The sequence below is a fragment of the Pezoporus flaviventris genome, unplaced genomic scaffold (assembly GCF_033815535.1).
Source record: "Pezoporus flaviventris isolate CSIRO_AGI_PZ_B2104156 unplaced genomic scaffold, CSIRO_AGI_Pfla_v1 ptg000592l, whole genome shotgun sequence".
NCBI lineage: Eukaryota > Metazoa > Chordata > Aves > Psittaciformes > Psittacidae > Pezoporus > Pezoporus flaviventris.
The window spans coordinates 124,063-145,211 of NW_026893139.1; the positions used below are offsets into that span (position 1 = coordinate 124,063).

General features: G+C 61.5%; 1 protein-coding gene across 1 annotated transcript; it reads left to right on the plus strand.

Annotated features, from left to right (window-relative positions):
• The first annotated feature begins 541 nt into the window (after positions 1–541).
• POU6F1 (POU class 6 homeobox 1) lies at positions 542–20,505 on the plus strand. The gene is made up of 12 exons (XM_061443976.1): positions 542–591; positions 8,877–8,968; positions 11,204–11,300; positions 11,863–12,061; positions 13,614–13,723; positions 14,166–14,391; positions 15,019–15,239; positions 15,624–15,752; positions 15,905–16,114; positions 18,266–18,404; positions 18,619–18,793; positions 20,081–20,505. The coding sequence occupies exons 3-12, from the start codon at positions 11,247–11,249 to the stop codon at positions 20,424–20,426; spliced, it is 1,809 nt and encodes a 602-aa protein (XP_061299960.1). The 5' UTR covers positions 542–591; positions 8,877–8,968; positions 11,204–11,246; the 3' UTR covers positions 20,427–20,505.
• The last annotated feature ends 644 nt before the right edge of the window (positions 20,506–21,149 follow it).

Genomic DNA, 21,149 nt, shown 5'->3' on the forward strand with positions numbered 1-21,149 from the left:
TCTGTGCTCGGGGTGTCCCCGGTTTGGGGGTTTCAGAAGAGTCCCTGGCTTCACGGGGGTCTCTGGTTTCGGGGGGCCCTTGCTCTGGAGGGTCCCTGCTGAGGGTTCCTCGGTTTTGGGGGGGGGGGGGTGGGGTTGGTCCCCGGTTTTGGGGGCTCTCTGCTTGGGTGGTCCCGCTTTGGCGGGGGTCCCTGCTCGGCCCCTTTCTTTTCGGGGGGCTCCCTGATGTCAGGGTCCCGCTTTCGGGGTTGTCCCGGTCCCGGGGGGGGTCCCGAGCGCCCCCCGGCGGCCGCGGCCGCGCAGCACCCCCCGGCTGCGGCAAAGGCCTGCGCATAAATTATGTTCATGACGCAGCAGCGAAAAAATCCCCCCCCGGGAGGCGCGCAGGAGCCCGCACCCGCGGAGCGCCGCGGCCCCGCCCGCCCCGGCCCCGCTCCCGCACCCGCACCCCGCAGCGCCCCCGCTCCGCGCCCGCGGGGTCCCGGTGCCGCCCCCCCCCCCTTTGTGCCGCCGCTGCGCGGTGAATGTTTGATTGTGCCCCGGCAGGCGCGGAGCGGCCCCGCGGAACCCCCGCGGCCAGCGCCCGGTGCGGTGAGTGCGGGGCCGGGGCCGGGCGGGGGGCGGCGGGTCCCGGCGCGGTGAATATGCAATGCCGTAATTAGCATAATTTATATATTTATGATAAAGAGCGATGGATTGGGGGGGGGGGGGGGGGAAGGAACCGCGCGGAGGGAGCGCGGCGGAGCGCGGGGTGCAGCGCTGAGGGGGGGGTTGGGGTACGGGGCAGGGAGATCGGGGGGAGTTTTTTGGGGGGGGAAACTGGGGAGAAGTGGGGATGCGGATGGGGGGCACGGGATGGGGGTTTGGATTAGGGGAGAGCGCGGAGAGTTGGGGGTCCCTGGGGGACCCCGGAGCTGGGGGTGTCCAGGGAAGGGGGACAGAGGGGGCTGGCGAGCCCCGGGGCAGAGGCAAGGGGGTGACAGCCCCGGGGGCTGTGGGGATGGGGTTTGGGGTGCAGGAGAGGAGGAGCAGGGCTGGGGACGAGCAGTGCTGGGGGGGGGGACACACGCGCAGTGTTGGGGTCCTGCCGAGGGAAGGCAAAGGGACCCCGGGGTGGGAGATGAGGGGTGCGGGGGGGGGGCAGGAGCCAGGCAGGGATTTGCGGATTCAGGTGCCCCGGGGGTGAGCAGAGCCCCGGGGGGGGGGGGGGCGGTGTCCAAGGGCATTTGGGGTTCTCTGCAGGGTTTTTGGCTCCGCAGGGTTCGGGGGGGGGGGGGCTGTTTGTGGTGCTGTAGGGGTCAGGGGGGGCTGTTTGTGGTGCTGTAGGGGTCAGGGGGGGCTGTTTGTGGTGCTGTAGGGGTAGGGGGGGCTGTTTGTGGTGCTGTAGGGCTAGGGGGGGCTGTTTGTGGTGCTGTAGGGGTAGGGGGGGCTGTTTGTGGTGCTGTAGGGGTAGGGGGGGCTGTTTGTGGTGCTGTAGGGGTAGGGGGGCTGTTTGTGGTGCTGTAGGGGTAGGGGGGGCTGTTTGTGGTGCTGTAGGGGTAGGGGGGGCTGTTTGTGGTGCTGTAGGGGTAGGGGGGGCTGTTTGTGGTGCTGTAGGGGTAGGGGGGGCTGTTTGTGGTGCTGTAGGGGTAGGGGGGCTGTTTGTGGTGCTGTAGGGCTAGGGGGGGCTGTTTGTGGTGCTGTAGGGGTAGGGGGGGCTGTTTGTGGTGCTGTAGGGGTAGGGGGGGCTGTTTGTGGTGCTGTAGGGGTAGGGGGGCTGTTTGTGGTGCTAGGCAGGTCGGGGGGGGCTGTTTGTGGTGCTGTAGGGGTCAGGGGGGGCTGTTTGTGGTGCTGTAGGGGTCAGGGGGGGCTGTTTGTGGTGCTGTAGGGGTAGGGGGGCTGTTTGTGGTGCTGTAGGGGTCAGGGGGGGCTGTTTGTGGTGCTGTAGGGGTCAGGGGGGGCTGTTTGTGGTGCTGTGGGGGTCAGGGGGGGCTGTTTGTGGTGCTGTAGGGGTCAGGGGGGGCTGTTTGTGGTGCTAGGCAGGTCGGGGGGGGCTGTTTGTGGTGCTGTAGGGGTCAGGGCTGGCTGTTTGTGGTGCTGTGGGGGTCAGGGCTGGCTGTTTGTGGTGCTGTAGGGGTCAGGGGGGGCTGTTTGTGGTGCTAGGGAGGTCGGGGGGGGGCTGTTTGTGGTGCTGTGGGGGTCAGGGCTGGCTGTTTGTGGTGCTGTAGGGGTCAGGGGGGGCTGTTTGTGGTGCTAGGGAGGTCGGGGGGGGGCTGTTTGTGGTGCTGTGGGGGTCAGGGCTGGCTGTTTGTGGTGCTGTAGGGGTCAGGGGGGGCTGTTTGTGGTGCTAGGGAGGTCGGGGGGGGGGCTGTTTGTGACACCGCAGGGGTCGGGGGGGGCTGTTTGTGGTGCCGTAGGTGTCGGGGGGGGGGGCTGCACCCCTGCGGAGGGAGTCAGTGCCCCGGGGGCAGCTCGCAGGAGCACCCTGCACCCCTCTGTTTGCTTCTCGGGGTGGGGGGAACCCGCCCTGGGTGCTGCAGAGCCCCGGCTGGCAGAGGATGGTGGGGGGGGGGGCCCTGGAGAGAAGAGCAGGGGCTGTGTCGTGTGTCCCCCCCCCCCCTCAGACCCGTCCCCAGCACCTGCAGCCACCTCAGGGTCCTGCTTGGTCCTGAGCCTGCTCCAAAAGCCCCTGGGGGGGTCAGAGCACTGCCCCCCCCCCCCCCCCCCCCCATGGCATTAAATGGGACCATAGGCTTGGGGGGGGGGGGGGTGGGGTGTCTGTGCTCCCTGAACCAGCCGTGATGTTCCTCTGGGATGTCCTGGGGTGCTGAGGTGGGTCCAGACCCCCCCTTGGCAGCAGCGGTGATGGCTGCTCCGGGCGCTGCCTTGAAGGGCTTGGGAGAGCCAAGCTCTGCTCCTGGTTTTGCCCCGCTCCTCTGGCATGACCTTGGGAGGTGAAGTCAATCCCATCAGCTCCGTGTGGAGCGGGAATAGAGACAGCTTCCCAGCGGGAAAAGTGGCTCTGGAGAACGAGTGGGTTCCTGGGAGATCACCGTGAGCTGACCCAGGTGCTCCCTGGGCTGGGCACTGGGTCTGCAGGGCAGGAGGCAGGGAAGGGAGCTCCCGTTCCTGTCCTCGGGATCAGGCTTGAGCCCCAAGCACCCTGTGAGGGTGGGAAGCGTGAAGAAGAGATTGAACCGAGGATGAAGAGAGGCAAGTGAGGATGGAGAGATCCAAGCAAGGATGGAAGAGATCCAGCTGAGGATGGAGAGATCCGTTTGTGGATGAAGAGATCCAGCCGAGGATGAGGAGATCCATCTGAGGAGGAAGAGATCCATCTGAGGAGGAAGAGATCCATCTGAGGATGGAGAGATCCAGTTGAGGATGGAGAGATCCAGCCGAGGATGAGGAGACCCAGCCGAGGATGAAGAGATCCAGCCGAGGATGAAGAGATCCAGCCGAGGAGGAAGAGATCCAGCCGAGGAGGAAGAGATCCAGCCGAGGAGGAAGAGATCCAGCCGAGGAGGAAGAGATACATCTGAGGATGGAGAGAGCCAGCCGAGGATAGAGATATCCAGCTGAGGATGGAGAGATCCAGCTGAGGATGAAGAGATCCAGCTGAGGATGAGGAGATCCAGCTGAGGATGAAGAGATCCGGGTGAGGATGGAGAGATCCAGCTGAGGATGAAGAGATCCAGCTGAGGATGGAGAGAACCAACTGAGGATGGAGAGATCCAACTGAGGATGGAGAGATCCAACTGAGGATGAAGAGATCAAACTGAGGATGAGGAGAACCAGCCGAGGATGAAGAGATAAAGCCGAGGATGAAGAGATCCAGCCGAGGATGAAGAGATACAGCTGAGGAGGAAGAGATCCAGCTGAGGATGGAGACATCCATCTGAGGATGGAGACGTCCATCTGAGGATGGAGAGATCCAGCTGAGGATGAAGAGATCCAGCTGAGGATGAAGAGATCCAGCTGAGGATGAAGAGATCCAGCTGAGGATGGAGATATCCAGCCGAGGATGGAGAGAGCCAAGCGAGGATGGAGAGATCCAGCTGAGGATGCAGAGATCCAACTGAGGATGAAGAGATCTAGGTGAGGATGGAGAGATTCAGCTGAGGATGGAGAGATCCAGCTGAGGATGAAGAGATCCAGCTGAGGAGGAAGAGATCCAAGTGAGGATGGAGACATCCAGCTGAGGATGGAGACATCCAGCTGAGGATGAAGAGATCCAGCTGAGGATGAAGAGATCCAAGTGAGGATGGAGAGATCCAAGTGAGGATGAGGAGAACCAGCCGAGGATGAAGAGATCCAGCTGAGGATGAAGAGATCCAGCCGAGGATGGAGAGATCCAGCCGAGGATGGAGAGATCCAGCCGAGGATGGAGAGATCCAGCTGAGGATGAAGAGATCCAACTGTGGAGGAAGAGATCCAGCTGAGGAGGAAGAGATCCATCTGAGGATAAAGAGATCCAGCCGAGGATGGAGAGATCCAACTGAGGATGCAGAGATCCATCTGAGGATGAAGAGATCCCGCTGAGGATGAGGAGATCCAGCTGAGGATGAAGAGATCCAGCTGAGGAGGAAGAGATCCAAGTGAGGATGGAGACATCCAGCTGAGGATGGAGAGATCCAGCTGAGGATGGAGAGATCCAGCTGAGGATGGAGAGATCCAGCTGAGGATGGAGAGATCCAAGTGAGGATGGAGAGATCCAAGTGAGGATGAGGAGAACCAGCCGAGGATGAAGAGATCCAGCCGAGGATGGAGAGATCCAGCTGAGGATGGAGAGATCCAGCTGAGGATGGAGAGATCCAGCTGAGGATGAAGAGATCCAACTGAGGAGGAATAGATCCAGCCAAGGATGGAGAGATCCAGCTGAGGATGGAGAGATCCAGCTGAGGATGAAGAGATCCAACTGAGGAGGAAGAGATCCAGCTGAGGAGGAAGAGATCCACCCGAGGATGGACAGATCCAACTGAGGATGGAGAGATCCAACTGAGGATGGAGAGATCCAACTGAGGATGGAGAGATCCAACTGAGGATGGAGAGATCCAACTGAGGATGGAGAGATCCATCTGAGTATGAAGAGATCCATCTGAGGATGGAGAGATCCAGCCGAGGAGGAAGAGATCCAGCCGAGGAGGAAGAGATCCAGCCGAGGAGGAAGAGATCCAGCCGAGGAGGAAGAGATCCAGCTGAGGATGAAGAGATCCAGCTGAGGATGAAGAGATCCAGCTGAGGATGAAGAGATCCAGCTGAGGATGGAGAGATCCAGCTGAGGATGGAGAGATCCAGCTGAGGATGAAGAGATCCAACTGATGATGAGGAGATTGAGCCGAGGAGGAACAGATCCAGCTGAGGAGGAAGAGATCAAGCCAAGGAGGAAGAGATCCAGCTGAGGAGGAAGAGATCCAGCCGAGGATGGAGAGATCCAGCTGAGGAGGAAGAGATCCAGCCGAGGATGGAGAGATCCAAGAAAGGAGGGAGAGATCCACCCGAGGATGGAGAGATCAAACTGAGGATGGAGAGATCCAGCTGAGGATGGAGAGATCCAGCTGAGGATGGAGAGATCCATCTGAGGATGAAGAGATCAAACTGAGGATGAGGAGATCCAGCTGAGGAGGAAGAGATCCAGCCGAGGATGGAGAGATCCAAGAAAGGAGGGAGAGATCCACCCGAGGATGGAGAGATCAAACTGAGGATGAAGAGATCCAGCTGAGGATGGAGAGATCCAGCTGAGGATGGAGAGATCCAGCTGAGGATGGAGAGATCCATCTGAGGATGAAGAGATCAAACTGAGGATGAGGAGATCCAGCTGAGGAGGAAGAGATCCAGCCGAGGATGGAGAGATCCAAGAAAGGAGGGAGAGATCCACCCGAGGATGGAGAGATCAAACTGAGGATGAAGAGATCCAGCTGAGGATGGAGAGATCCAGCTGAGGATGGAGAGATCCATCTGAGGATGAAGAGATCAAACTGAGGATGAGGAGATCCAGCTGAGGAGGAAGAGATCCAGCTGAGGAGGAAGAGATCCAGCTGAGGATGGAGAGATCCATCTGAGGATGGAGAGATCCAGCTGAGGATGGAGAGATTCAGCTGAGGATGAAGAGATCCAAGTGAGGATGGAGAGATCCAGCTGAGGAGGAAGAGAGCCAAGCGAGGATGGAGAGATCCAAGCGAGGATGAAGAGATCCAGCTGAGGAGGAAGAGAGCCAAGCGAGGATGGAGAGATCCAAGCGAGGATGAAGAGATCCATCTGAGGATGAAGAGATCCAGCTGAGGAGGAAGAGATCCAGCCGAGGATGGAGAGATCCAAGAAAGGAGGGAGAGATCCAAGAAAGGAGGGAGAGATCCCCCCGAGGATGGAGAGATCAAACTGAGGATGAAGAGATCCAGCTGAGGATGGAGAGATCCATCTGAGGATGAAGAGATCAAACTGAGGATGAGGAGATCCAGCTGAGGAGGAAGAGATCCAGCTGAGGAGGAAGAGATCCAGCTGAGGATGGAGAGATCCAGCTGAGGATGGAGAGATTCAGCTGAGGATGAAGAGATCCAAGTGAGGATGGAGAGATCCAGCTGAGGAGGAAGAGAGCCAAGCGAGGATGGAGAGATCCAAGCGAGGATGAAGAGATCCAAGCGAGGATGAAGAGATCCAAGCGAGGATGAAGAGATCCAGCAGGGAATGGAGAGTTCCAGCCATGAATGAAGAGATCCATGTGAGAACCGAGAGATCCATCTGAGGATGGAGAGATCTAGCCAAGAATGGAGATATCCAAGCGAGGATGGAGAGATCCAACTGAGGATGGAGAGATCCAACTGAGGATGAAGAGATCTAGGCGAGGATGGAGAGATCCAGCTGAGGATGGAGAGATCCAGCTGAGGATGGAGAGATCTAGGCGAGGATGGAGAGATCCAACTGAGGATGAAGAGATCTAGGCGAGGATGGAGAGATCCAGCTGAGCATGGAGAGATCCAAGTGAGGATGGACCCATCCAGGACCATGGCCACCCATCCAGGACCGTGGCCTCACATCCAGGACTCTGGCCACCCATCCAGGACCGTGGCCGCACATCCAGGACCATGGCCACCCATCCTAGCTCATCATGACCCTGTGCTTTCCTTTGTCACCTTCATTATCAGCCCCAGGTGGCTGCGTTTCCCACTGGCACTGGAGGAGGAGCTGGGCCTTTCGAACGAGTTTTCCTGGAGTCTCCTTTGGGATTCAGCTGCCCCAGCTCCTCGGTGCTGTGACAGAGCAGCCAGTGCGGATGCTGCCAGCTCCCCCTGCAGCTCCAGCCTTCAGGAATCCTGGAGCTGGCTGCAAGGCTGTGCTGAGCAAGGCTCAGCTCCAGCTCACTGCTGGCCTGTGCCAGGGGTGGCATCTCCTCAGTCTCCCCCTGGGTGAACGCAGGAAGGCTGGAAAGCGACACCGTTTCGGAGGCTCTTTAAGGGGGAAGCTGGTTTGGGAGGGACAACAAAGCACCTTGCAAACAGCTTGGGGGCACTGGCGTCCAGGTCCCCCCCCGCCCCCCCCGAGACACCTGGGGATGTGCTTGGGAAAACAATCCATCATTTCCAGCCTGGATCTTTCCACTCTGAGCATGGTGGAAAGTCGGAGCTGCCGAGGCTGCGGCGAGGGATGCTCGGGCTCTGCTGTTACCATAAGCTTCATTTCCAAGGAAATGACCTGGATCTGTCCCCTTCGCATCAGTGATGGCTTTGCTGGGAGGTCTTGGGGTGCTGGTACCACTGTGGGCAATTCCCGAGGGCTGGAGCAGCTCTGCTCTGGAGCCAGGCTGAGAGAGCTGGGCTGGGGCAGCCTGGAGAAGAGAAGGCTCCTGAAGGGGAGACCTGAGAGCAGCTCCAGTGCCTGAAGGGGCTGCAGGAAAGCTGGAGAGGGGCTTGGGCCAAGGGCCTCATCCTGGGATCGGGATGTCCGTCCATAGGGATTAACCCAGGTTAATGCCATTGGGCAAGCGGCGAGCTGGAGCCGTGGCCAAAGCATCTTCAGCGCCGCGCAGCGTCAACCGAAACCTCTGTGGGCTGCTCACCTGTGGCAAGTTGGTTCCAACTTAGATTTCCACCCACTTGGGATCCAAGTGGCTCCATCTCTGACTCATCACCGCTCCTAATTAACACAGCAATTATATTCACAGGGAGACTTGGAGCATCTGAAGTTATCCCCCCCCTTCTCTTTGCTTTTTCCTGTAATATTATTATTATTATTATTAGTTTGTGCATTTCATTTCCTCGCCGCCATCTGCTCGAGCTGCTGTCTCCCTGCGCCTGCTCCCAACACCACCAGCTGGGCACATCACTTGTCCCATCAATTGCAAGCTCAAACCCAGAAGGACCAAGTGCAAAGAAGCGAAATGAAAGGGTGCGGGAGGAGCAGCCCACTCGCACCCAGCAGCACCAGGCTCTGCTCAGTCGAGTGCATGGAACAGAGGGAAAACTCCTTCTCGCTCTTCTTCTCTTTGCTCCACACTTGGATGCAAGGGGGCATCCATCTCTCTCCCGTGGGGCAGGCCTGGGCAGCTCCACACTTGGATGCAGGGGGATGGCCCAGGTTGGAGCAGGGCTTTGCTGTTCTCCAGCCTCGCGGTTGTGCTAGAAGAGACCTGAGGGAGGCTCCTGGACTTGGCGTGGTGGGGATGGAGGGCAGGGGCTCTGGTGCTGGCAGCACCATTCAGGCCCCAAGCTCCCAGTGTGTGCATTAACTTGGGTACCACATGCGTTTGGGGCAGCTCCTGGCTTGCCTTGAGTCGCCTTTTCCCAGCGGTGAGGATCAAGAAGCAGGGATCAGGTTGGGAGGATGGGGCTGCCCTTGGGTTGTCCGGTTGCTCCTCACTGCAGAGCTGGGCACAGAGACAGCTCCGGGCTTTCTCTCCCTAGAGCCCGAGCCCGTGGCACCGCAGCCCAGCAGGACCCAGGAGCCAGCCCCATCTCCTGCCTGGAGCATCCCTTCAGCCCCGAGCAAACAGTGAGTGAGTACCCGGGGCTGCCTCCATCATCCCATGGGATTGTGGCTCCAGGCTCTGCTCTCTGGGGTGGGTTTGGATGTGCCCTGGCTCTGCAGGAAGGGGCTCCCCAGGGACCATCCCTTCCCTTTCAGCTGCTTTCACTGTGCCCTTGCTGCCAGTTTGGGATCCCAGCTGGGGCTCAGCTCCCCCTGTGACCGCTATGGGACAGGCGCTGGGGAGCTGGGGAGGGTCCCTAGGGCAGGGAGGGGATGGGGTGAGAGGCTCAGGTGTAGGAAAAAGCTGCTACAAGACACCGGGCTGGGGGGAGTCCTTGTTAGCAAAGCCCCTGGGGCTGCTCTGCTTGTGCTGGGCCCCAGTGGGCAGCGAGGTTTGGTGATGCAGAGGGGAGATCAACCTGGAGCAAGCGCATCACCCCCATGGGGCGGCATCAGCCCCACTGTGCCCCAGCCGCCCTCCCTTGGCCGGGGTCTCTACACAGAGCTGGAGAAGCTCTTCTGGAGCCTTCGCCTTCCCTTGCTCCCTGCAGTGGGAGCCGGTGGGGCTGCTTTGCCTGCGCTGGCTGCCGGGGCAGGGATCCCTTGCTCTGCCTTCCTCACCTGGGCTGCTGGGGGCTCATCAGCTTTTCATGGGCAGCAGCCTGGCTCTAGCTCTGCTGCACTGGAGTGGATGGTGCAGAGCCCTGTGCTGTGGTTCCAGAGGAGAATTCGGCTCCTCATTCAATGGAGGCTCCTTTGGACCCAGAGGATCCGAGTACCTCTGGTTACTAACGGCACACAAACGCCAGCTCCGGCGCAGGATGCGCGCGGCGGCCCCAGCAGGAGCCTGGTGGCTTCTGAGACCCCCCCAAATGATGAAGGGTTTGTACAACGGTGCTGGGATGTCTCCTGGGTCCTGGAAGTGCCTCACGGGCTGATGTGGCAGAGCGGAGAGACAGGGGCTGCCTGCACCACGTTCCCTGTCAGGGGTGAAACCCCATGGATAGGGTGCACTGACACCAGTCCGGGGCTCAATTCCCTTGTGGATGAGCTGTGAGCTTGAGCCCAGAACCCCCCCAGTGTGGGGCTGCACCCCCAGAGCGGGAGCAGCAGCTCCGGGAGGGGATCCTGCCCCTCTGCTGCGGGAAGGGGAGACCTGAGAGCAGCTCCAGGGCCTGAAGGGGCTGCAGGGAACCTGGAGAGGGGCTTGGGACAAGGGATGGAGGGACAGGGACAGGCCAAGGGGAATGGCTTTAAGCTGCCCGGGGGGAGACTGAGATGAGCTCTGGGGCAGAAGCTCTTCCCTGTGAGGGTGCTGAGGCGCTGGCACAGGGTGCCCAGAGAAGCTGTGGCTGCCCCATCCCTGGCAGTGCTCAAGGCCAGGTTGGACCTAGGGGCTTGGAGCACCCTGCTCCAGTGGAAGGGGTCCCTGGAGCTGGATTGGAGCTGGAGGAGCTTTCAGGTCCCTTCCAACCCAAACCATTCCATGGCTCCGTGATCCTATGGGAGGGGAGCGCTCAGCTCCGGTCACTCCCACCAGCATCACCGTGCCCCAGGCTCAGCAGCAGGTACACAGACAATGAGGCCTTGGCCCATGCGTGGAGCAAGTCGAGGTCATCGGGGCTGGTTAAATACATCCCGAGACTTCCCCCATCAAACGTTCAGGAGCCTCTTACAAAGGCACTTGTGCTCCTGCAGGGCAGCGCGGGGACCATCCGGGAGCCGAGGAGTTCATGGAGGGCATGGGAAGAGGGCGAGCTGCCTTCCAACAAGTGGGCTGCCCCATTGATTTAGGTCCCCTTAGGAAGGAGCAGATTGACCCTCCTGCTGCTTGCAAGCAGCAGCGGGGCTTGGGTGATGCCCGAGCCTTTGGGTACCTGGCCTGGGCTTCAGACAGGAGGAAGGGCCGGGTGGTTTGTGCCTGGAGCTTTGAGGGATTCCCAAGGGAAGAGCAGGAATTGAACCTCATCTCCAAAGGGAGAGAACAGGGGGAAAGGCTCCACCCTTGGAGTAACCCTTCCCTGCTTGTACGTGTGATGCTCACCCCGTAAACGGTGCTGCCCCCCGAGCTCATTGCCAAGGGGATGGGAGGTGCTGAGAGGTACCCGAGGCACCGGAGCCTCGCTGGGCAGGACACGAGCGAGCTCAGGGGCAGAGCTGGGTGCTGGAGGCAGAGAGGAGGTGGTGCCAGGGTCCAGGTTTGCTCTGCGCCCCGGCTCCAGGCACTGTGTGACCCTGCCCCTGCCCTGTCCCCCCCTTGCAGCATGAGGAAGGTCTGAGCCCTCTCCCACCGTTCCTGGGGCACCATGGACACCGAAGCTGTGCAGCCGCAGGAGGCTTTGCTGACAGTCAACGAGCAGGTACGGGCCTGTCCAGAGCAGCTCCAGCCCCTCTGCACCCCTCCATAGCCTTGGGGACCATGGGGAGGGGAGGTGGGGTTTGGAGCCCCACTGCCTGCCCTGGCACGGGGTGAAAACCATCTCGCTCCTGCCCCATGCTCGCAACCACCCCGTTTGCCCCCAGACTGGGAAGGGGAAGGAGCTGGAGGAGCTTTAAGGTCCCTTCCAACACAAACCACGCTGGGATTGTACGATGCAGGGGGTTCACCCCACCCATGGCCAGACCTATGGGGCTGTGGACCAGCACTGGCTCCAGTGCTGCAGACAGGGGGCTGCTGGGGGTGCTGCAGCCGTGTTCTCCCTGTGGAGGACATCACCTGCTGCTGCCCATGGGGCTGGGGTGGTCACTAAAGCAGGAGGGGCTGTGACCCCCCCCATCCACCCCTCAGTGTGCCTCTGCTTGGTTTGGGTTAAGGACCACCCTAAGGCACATCCCATGGGGTGGTAGGAGCCCCTTCCCTGGGGGCAGCTCTGTGGGGTGCAGCCCCTGGCACTGATGGGCACTGTTGGGGCTGTCCCGCAGGTCATTGTCATGTCCAGCCACGAAACCATCCGCGTGCTGGAGGTCGGCGTGGACGCCCCGCTCCCGGCCGAGGAGGACCCGAAAGCCTTGGAGGTGCCTCCAGGGGAGGTAGCGCGGGGCTCCCCGGGGGAGAGCAGCCCCCCGGGCACTGAGGACGTCCCAGGCAGCACCCAGAGCTCCTGCGGCGGGGAGGCAGCCGGTAAGAGACCGGCGGCACCCTCCCCTCCCTGCCTCATCCCTGCCCCTCCATCCCTGCGGGGGAAGCTGGGCTCCGGAGCGCTGGGTTGGAGCGGGGAGGGTGAGCTGTGCCTGGGGGTGCAGGCTCCGCAGAGCATCCCTGTGCCAGGCCGGGACAGGAGTGAGCAAAGCCAGGTCCTCCTCCGGGAGCATCCCGCCTGGAACCCGGGCTTCCGACAGGGAGGACATCCCTTGGGATGCTCTGCTGGGAGCTCAGCTTTCCCTCAGGCCCTGGAGTTCGGGTGTCCTCTGCCCCTCACCCTGTGCTTCAGGCGCTTCCCTTCTCACATGGGAATGCAGCGGGAAACAAGCCACTGGGGGAGATCCTGCTTCATTCCTCACTGCTTTTTGGCCAGCGCCCCGAGCCTCCCATGGGATCCATCCCGAATCCACGTGCCAGCCCCGCTGCCCTGCCCCTCTCCTGCCACTCTGGTGCTTTATTTATTAAAGGGGCTTTGCTCTGGTTTCTGTGGGTTCTGCTGGATGAAACTGCAGGAAAAGGGTGGTTTTCTTTACACCAAAATGGGATTAAGTGCATTTTATACTTGGGAGTTGCCATTATTAGAAGCCGAGCAGCATAAATACAAGGGGTTGCTCCAACCCCAAGTCTTTCACAAGTAATAACCAGGGGTTAGGAGCAGGGGTTCCCCTCACTGGGACGGTCGCAGTGATTCTGTGATCTTTGGGTGCAGGGCTGAAGACACCCAATGAAGCTCAGCCCATGGGGCCCCCCCTCTGCAGGGTGCTGGGGGGTGATCTTGGTCCCTTCCCTTTCCAGCTCCCCCTGAGCAGGTCAGGAGCTGCACTGCTTTAACTGCTCCTAGTTTTGCCCATAAGAAGCCCCTAAATGCCTTTGCTCTGCAGAGGAAGGTCCGTCCACCTTGGGGTGCTCTCACACGAGCTCCGGGGGGCTGCAGCTCCCCCGGGACACCCACAGGAGGGTGTTTGTTTGCTGGGGATGTGTAATTTGGGTGCCCCCCTCTCCCACTTTGTGCAGATGGGGATTGCAGATGCTATTGCTCCAGCAGCAGCACCTCTCCTGTGAGGGCTGGAGCAGCTCTGCTCTGAGAGAGCTGGGCTGGGGCAGCCTGGAGAAGAGAAGGCTCCTGAAAGGGAGACCTGAGAGCAGCTCCAGTGCCTGAAGGGGCTGCAGGAAACCTGGAGAGGGGCTTGGGACAAGGGATGGAGGGACAGGGACAGGCCAAGGGGAATGGCTTTAACCTGCCCGAGGGGAGACTGAGATGAGCTCTGGGGCAGAAGCTCTTCCCTGTGAGGGTGCTGAGGCGCTGGCACAGGGTGCCCAGGGAAGCTGTGGCTGCCCCATCCCTGGCAGTGTTCAAGGCCAGGTTGGACACAGGGGCTCCGAGCACCCTGCTCCAGTGGAAGGGGTCCCTGCCCGTGGCAGGGGCTGGGGCTGGGGCTGGAGGAGCTTTAGGGTCCCTTCCCACCCATCCCATTCCCTGGTTCTCTGCTATGATTCCTCTCTCCAACCCATCTCCTCTGCCCTCCCCCAGGCAAAGCCAAGCCGGCGGCCGGAGCATCCCCAAGCACCGTCCCCTCCGCTGGCACATTGAGCCACGGCACGAGCCAGCAGCCGCAGCCGCTGGCCCCGCTGGCCCCACAGGTAACTACCCCACAGCACGGAGCGGGGCGGGCGAGGGGGGACAGGGCTGGGCTGGGCTGGAGGCGGTGGCGGGGGGGGGGGGGACGGGGACAAGGTGGGGACCCCCGGGGTGGCGTCCGCTGGCTGTAGGGGACCCCGAGGGCAGAGACGTCCGCTCGTGGCGCGGGGTGTAGGAGCTACACCTCGAACCAAGGCGATCCCTCCACCGGGCGCCCTCGCCTCGAGGTGCTGCCAGAGCCGCGTCGGGGTCGGGGAGGGGGGGGTTTGGGAGGGGGAGATCCCCCCTCAGCCGTCTCCCCACGGAGATGGGGGCTCGGCAGAGCTGGGCACCCAGCTGCTGCCGTGGGAGGGACCCCCCTGTACAAAGACTTTAATGCTCCGCTGATGCTGTCTGCAGTGGCGTTGATTTCTGTTCTTTTTGAAATCTTGTTTGCTTTTGCAGGTCTTGACTCAGGAAAACTTAGCAACAGTTGTGACAGGAGTAATGGTTCCAGCAGGGACAGTTACTCAACCTCTTCTTATCCCCATCAGTATTGCAGGTCAAGTGGCAGGTCAGCAGGGGCTGGCTGTGTGGACATTTCCTACAGCAACGGTCGCTGCCCTCCCCGGATTGACGGCTGCTTCTCCTACAGGGGGAATTTTCAAAGCACCCATAGCCAATCTGCAAGGTAACCGCTGCTCTTCTGCCCTGCAGCTCCTCGTCTGGCACCCCCCCAGCCCATCCTCTCCAGCACGGGGCTGGTGTTGGCTGCTGGGGGCTTGTTTGCAGCTCCCCAAAGCAAAAGCTGCCCGAGTGTGGGAGAAGGGATGGGGAGGATGCGGATGGCAGCACGCACACAGGGATGGGACGAGAGGGTGGGATGAGAGGTCCAGGTTAGGCCTGGGGCTCTGGCACCTCGCTGCAGCAGCTGAGGGTCTGCAAGGGGGGAGACCCACGGGCATGAGAGCAGGCGGAGCGAGGGCCTCGTGCCCTTCCCTGAAGGGAATCGTCTCCTCTTGAGCTCCCAGCAGGGAAGGAGCCAGTCCCAGGGGTGGTTTGGAGCCAGCGGAGGTGACGGGACCCTGGCGGTGCCCCTCGCCCTCTGTGCTGGCAGCAGCACCCGTTTGGGTTCGATTCAGCGCCCGCGGGGCAGGATGAGTCCTGCTGTGGCACAGGGGCTCTGGGGAGACCTTTCCCTATGGGGATTCAGCTCCCCCTGGGAAGGGCCGGTGGGAGATGGGGACACGCGGAGCGCCGGGGGTGAGCCCTGCCCCTGCCTGCCCCTGCTCACGCTCTCCGTGTCTTTGCTCCGCAGCCGCCGCCGTGCTGAACACGTCCATGGCAGCCCCGGTGCCGCCGGCCCAGCCGCTGCAGGCTGCGGGCCAGCCCCGCGCCCCGCTCCAGCCCCCCGCTGTCTTCGCCCCCAGCCCCGGCCAGCCCCCCATCCTGCCACAGCCCAGCGCTGCGCCCACACCGCCCGTCACCCAGACCCACATCGCCGTGCAGCCGGCCGGATTCGCCTTTAACCCTGGCATAGTAAGGACCCTGGCAGCCCGTGGTGCGAAGCCGGGCAAGTTTGGCACCCACTGCCCTCGATCCGGTGCCTGCTGTGGCTGTGGAGAGCCCTGAGAAGCCCTGAGAAGCCGTGAGAAGCCGTGAATCCCTGGGGATGGAGCTCTCTGCTTCCGCACTCCTGTCCCGCGGGATCGCGTGAGATCCCAGCCTGGCTCCCGAGGAGCCGCCAAGCAGGCAGCCCTGCTTTAGGCCAACCTAAAGGACGGATGGAGGACGTCAAGGGCCTCGCACCCCAGCACGGCGAGGCAGGAGCCGCCCTGCCATGGGGAACGGGGGTGGCCGCGCGCGGGGACGCGGTGGCCCCGGCGCTGCCCACGTCTGACCCCGGCTCTCGGTTCTCCGCAGCTCAGCGCCGCGCCTCTCGGGGCGCAGACCCAGCTCCTCGGCTCCTTGGCGGCCACCCCCGTCATCGCCAACACCATCTCCAGCGTGCAGGGCATCACGGGCCAGATCCTCACCAACGCCCAGGGCCAGGTACCGCGGGGGGGGGGCCCTGCCTTTGGCACCCCCCTGCCCCGGCGCTCTTCCTGCCGCGGATGGAGGGCACGGCCCCAGCGGCGCTCCCCATGCGCAGGGGAGGTGCTGGCAGGGCACAGCCCCAGCTCGGCCTCTCCCCCTCGGCCCAGGTCATCGGGACGCTGCCGTGGGTGGTGAATCCCCCCGGGATGGCGGCGGCCGCCGCCGCGGCCCCGGCCCCGAGCCTGCACGTGCAGACGGTGACGCCGCAGCTGCTGCTCAATGCCCAGGGCCAGGTCATCGCCACGCTGGCCGGCAGCGCCCTGCAGGCGCCCGGCGCCAAGAAAACCGGCACCCCCGAGCCCCCGGCCCGCACCGAGGTGAGCGGTGGGCACCGGGGGGGGATGCGGGGCTGGGGTGCTGGCGCCAGGCTTTGGGAGCACAGGAGCATCACTGGGATGTGGCCGTGAGACTCTGGGAGGACTGGAGTGACTCTGGGATGTGGCCGTGAGGCTTTGGGAGCACTTGAGCATCCTTGGGATGTGGCCATGAGGCTTTGGGAGCATTGAGCATCCTTGGGATGTGGCCATGAGGCTCTGGGAGCACTTGAGCATCTTTGGGATGTGGCCATGAGGCTTTGGGAGAACTTGAGCATCTTTGGGATGTGGCCTCATTGCTTTGGGAGCACTTGAGCATCTTTGGGATGTGGCCATGAGGCTCTGGGAGCACTTGAGTGACTCTGGGATGTGACCACGTTGCTCTGGGAGCACTTGAGCATCCTTGGGATGTGGCCACGTTCCTTTGGGAGCACTTGAGCATCTTTGGGATGTGGCCACATTGCTTTGGGAGAACTTGAGCATCTTTGGGATGTGGCCGTGAGGTTTTGGGAGCACAGGAGCATCCCTGGGATGTGGCCATGAGGCTCTGGGAGCACTTGAGTGACTCTGGGATGTGACCACGTTGCTCTGGGAGCACTTGAGCATCTTTGGGATGTGGCCATGAGGCTTTGGGAGCACAGGAACATCCTTGGGATGTGTTTGTGTGGCCCTGGGAACACTTGGGCATCTTTGGGATGTGGCCATGAGGCTCTGGGAGCACTTGAGTGACCCTGGGATGTGGCCACGTTGCTTTGGGAGCACTTGAGCATCCTTGGGATGTGGCCACGTTGCTTCAGGAGAACCTGAGCATCCTTGGGATGTGGCCGTGAGGCTTTGGGAGCACTTGAATATCTTTGGGACATGGCCACATTGCTTTGGGAGCAATTGAGCATCCTTGGGACATGGCCACATTGCTTTGGGAGAACTTGAGCATCCTTGGGACATGGCCACATTGCTTTGGGAGCAATTGAGCATCCTTGGGATGTGCCCATGAGGCTCTGGGAGCACAGGAACATCCTTGGGATGTGTTCATGTGGCCCTGGGAACACTTGAGCATCTTTGGAATGTGCCCATGAGGCTCTGGGAGCACTTGAGTGACTCTGGGATGTGGCCACGTTGTTTTGGGAGAACCTGAGCATCCTTGGGATGTGGCTGTGAGGCTCTGGGAGCATTGAGCATTTTGGGATGTGGCTGTGAGGCTCTGGGAGCATTGAGCATTTTGGGATGTGGCTGTGAGGCTCTGGGAGCACTTGAGTGTTCTGGGCTCCTCAGAGTCAAGGAGCTACTGGAGAGGTCCAGCAGAGGCCACAGGGATGCTCAGGGGTCTCTCTGCTGAGGAGAGGTTGCGGGAGCTGGGCCTGGTTGGGCTGGAGCAGAGCACCCTGAGAGGGGATCAGTGCACACCAATAGCTCAAAGGTGCTGGTGCCAGGAGGATGGAGCCGGACTCTTCCCGGTGAGAGGATGAGGAGCAATGGCCATAACCTGACCCACAGCAAGTTCCACCTCACCATGAGCAAGAGCTCGATGCTGAGGGCGGCAGAGCCCTGGCACAGGCTGCCTGGGGTGGGTGTGGAATCTCCCTCCCTGGAGCCTTCCCAAACCCATCCGGGCCCGTTCCTGTGTGCCCTGCTCCGGCTGGTCCTGCCTTGGCCGGGGTTGGACTGGGTGATGTCCAGAGGTCCCTTCCAACCCTAAGGACGTTGGGATTATGGGATTATGTCTGGGATGCAGCCACATGGCTTTGGGAGCACCTGAGCATCTTTGGGACCCAAGCAAGTTGCTTTGGTACCCAACTACGCTGCTTTGGGAGCCCATGAGCTTCTTTGGGATGTGACCCCTCCAGCCCTGCAGTGCTGCCCCGTGGGGCATCCCACTCTGTGCCTACCAAGTCTCTCAGCCAGGATGGGATGTGACTGAGCCTCACCTTGGTCACCCCCAAACCTCCCTCATGGGAATGGGACATCCCAGAGCTGTCACAGCCCCATTCCCAGCAGGAGCTGGGCTGTTCCCAGTGTCGCCTCCATCCAAACCCAGCAAAAGCAACGCTGTGGCCAGTGCAGGGATGGAGCCGGTGGGCAGGGAGCGGGGCAGCCCTGGCCATGGGCGTGCCATGGGGGTGCTATGAGGGTGCTGACCCCTCTCCCTCTGCCCAGGTCCAGCCCATCCAGCCGGCCCCGGCTCTCGCCCAGCCGGCTGTGGTGATCCCAAACCCTGCCCCGGCGGCCAAGGCTTCCTCCGTGCCCGTCCCCATCACCTGCTCCGAGACCCCCACCGTCAGCCAGCTGGTGTCCAGTGAGTCACGGCAGGGACTGGGATCCAGTGGGAAGAGGGAATCCAGGGTCTGGGATGGGGGAAAGGAGAACGCTGCGTGCCCGTGCTCTGCACCCCTGGGGGTGGCTGCTGGCACCATGTGCCGTGGAGCCCGGCAAAGGGGATGCTCGTTATGGGGGGCGGAGAAGCAGCCCCATGGCCATTCCTCATCATTCCCGTGTCGTGGCCCTGGCAGAGCCCCCGGCTCCCAACAGCAGCGCGGAGGAGGACGGGATCAACCTGGAGGAGATCCGGGAATTCGCCAAGAACTTCAAGATCCGGCGCTTGTCCCTCGGGCTGACGCAGACGCAGGTGGGACAGGCCCTGACGGCCACCGAGGGTCCTGCCTACAGCCAGTCGGCCATCTGCAGGTACCAGCATGGGATGGGCAGCGGGAAAAGGGCAGGGAAGCTGGGGAACACCGGCACAGGGTGCCCGGAGCAGCTGTGGCTGCCCCATCCCTGGCAGTGTTCAAGGGCAGGTTGGACATGGGGGCTTGGAGCAAGCTGCTCCAGTGGAAGGGGTCCCTGCCTGTGGCAGGGATTGGAGCTGGAGGAGCTTTAAGGTCCCTCCAGCCCAACCCAGTCTGGGATTGTGGGAAAGGAAAGGACTAAGAAAAGGAGGAAATGGAAGGAAAGGAGAGAGGAGAGGGGAGGGGAGGGGAGTTGGGAGGAGAGGAGAGGGGAGGGGAGAGGGGAGGGGAGAGGAGAGGAGAGGAGAGGAGGAGGAGAGGAGAGGAGAGGGGAGAGGAGAGGGGAGAGGAGAGGAGAGGAGAGAGGAGAGGAGAGGAGAGGAGAGGAGAGGAGAGGGGAAAAGAATAGGAAAGGAAAAAGAAATAGGAAGGGGAAGGGAAAAGGGAAGGGAAAGGAAAGGAAGGGAAAGGAAAGGGAAAGGAAAGGAAAAAGGAAAGGAAAGGGGAAAGGAAAGGAAAGGAAAAAGGAAAGGAGAAAGGAGAAAGGAAAGGAAAGGAAAGGAAAGGAAAGGAAAGGAAAGGAAAGGAAAGGAAAGGAAAGGAAAAAAGAGGAAAGGGAAGGAAAGGAAAGGGAAGGAAGGGAAAGGGAAGGAAAGGAAGGGGAAAAGGAAATGAAAGAGAAAAGAAAAAAGGGAAAGGGAAGGAAAGCAAAGGAAAAAAGGAAAAGGGAAGGGAAGGGAAAGGGAAAAGGAAGGAAAGGAAAGGGAAAAAGGAAAGGAAGGGGAAAAGAAGGAAGGGAAGTGGAAGGGAAGGAAAGTTCAGGAAAGGGAAGTTAAGGAAAGGAAGGGAAGAGAAGGGAGGGAAGGGAAAGGGAAAAGGAAAAGGAAAGGGGAAGGAAAGGAGAAAGGAAAGGGGAAGGAAAAAGGAAAGGGAAAGGAGAGGAGAGGAAAGGGGAAAGGAAAGGAAAAGAAAGGAAAGGAAAGGGAAGGGAGGAGGAAAGACTGAAGGATGAAGAAAGGGAGAAAAATTGCAGGAGCGGGAAAACTGGAGAAAAGGAGGAAATCGGAGCAGGAGGAACGCTGGAGAAAGGGGGAACTGGAGAGAAGGAGGAAACAGGGAGCCGGTCTCGTGAGAGGTGTCCCCAGCCCATCCTCTGACTGCATGGAGAGGGAGGGAGCTGGGCCGAGCGGGAGGAGGGCCGGTGTGGCCGCTGCCCGCGGAGCCCCTCACCGCGCTGCCGGGGCAGGTTCGAGAAGCTCGACATCACCCCCAAGAGCGCGCAGAAGCTGAAGCCGGTGCTGGAGAAGTGGCTGAGCGAGGCCGAGCTCCGCAACCAGGAGGGGCAGCAGAACCTGATGGAGTTCGTCGGGGGGGAGCCCTCCAAGAAGCGGAAGCGCCGCACGTCCTTCACGCCCCAGGCCATCGAGGCGCTCAACGCCTACTTCGAGAAGAACGCGCTGCCCACGGGCCAGGAGATCACCGAGATCGCCAAAGAGCTCAACTACGACCGCGAGGTCGTGCGGGTCTGGTTCTGCAACCGGCGGCAGACGCTCAAGAACACGAGCAAACTGAACGTCTTCCAGATCCCCTGAGCCGGGCATCGCCTGGAACCCTATCGCCCCCCCCGTCCCCCCCCCGAGCTCCTGCCATCAAAGCACTTTCTGCCCCCAGCCCCGCGGGGGGCGCGGGGTCTCTCCCCCCCCCCCCCCCAGTTTGTCCGTAGTTGTGTCCGTGTGTCCGTCCCGTCCCCATCCTTTCTCCCCCGCATCACACCCGACCGCAGCGTGTTCACAGCGGGCATCGCGCCCGCCTTGTGCCTCCCCCCTGCCTTGTGCCGTGCGTGGTGACGGACCCTGCCTGCGCTCACCGCTCTCTGTCCCCCCCCCCCCCGTGTTGTGTGTGTCCCCCTCCCCAACAAGAGGAGTAATTCCCATGTTTTGGCCGGTTTCCCCTGTTCCGGAGGTAGCGTCGCAGCTCGCTGGGGCTTGAACCCCACTTTCATTTCACCCCCGCTTTGATTTCGGAGGGGTTTCTCCATGGGACACCCCCCACCCTTGGTTACAGCGCTGTGGGTGTTTGGGGCTCCACCGGGCTCCCCAGTGCCCTGAGTTGTTTTTTGGGGGGTGAACCCCACAACGGAGGCGGCTCCGCTTCCCCGTGTGCCCCAACACCCCCCACCCCCCCCGGCGCCAAGGGGGTTGGGGGGTTCGCTCCCCATTTCTCCAGGGGAGCAGTGAGGGACGGCGGCGGCTGAAGGGGGGGTGTTGGGGCCGGGACATGGGGATTGATGCACTTGATGTAGTGGTGTGAAATAA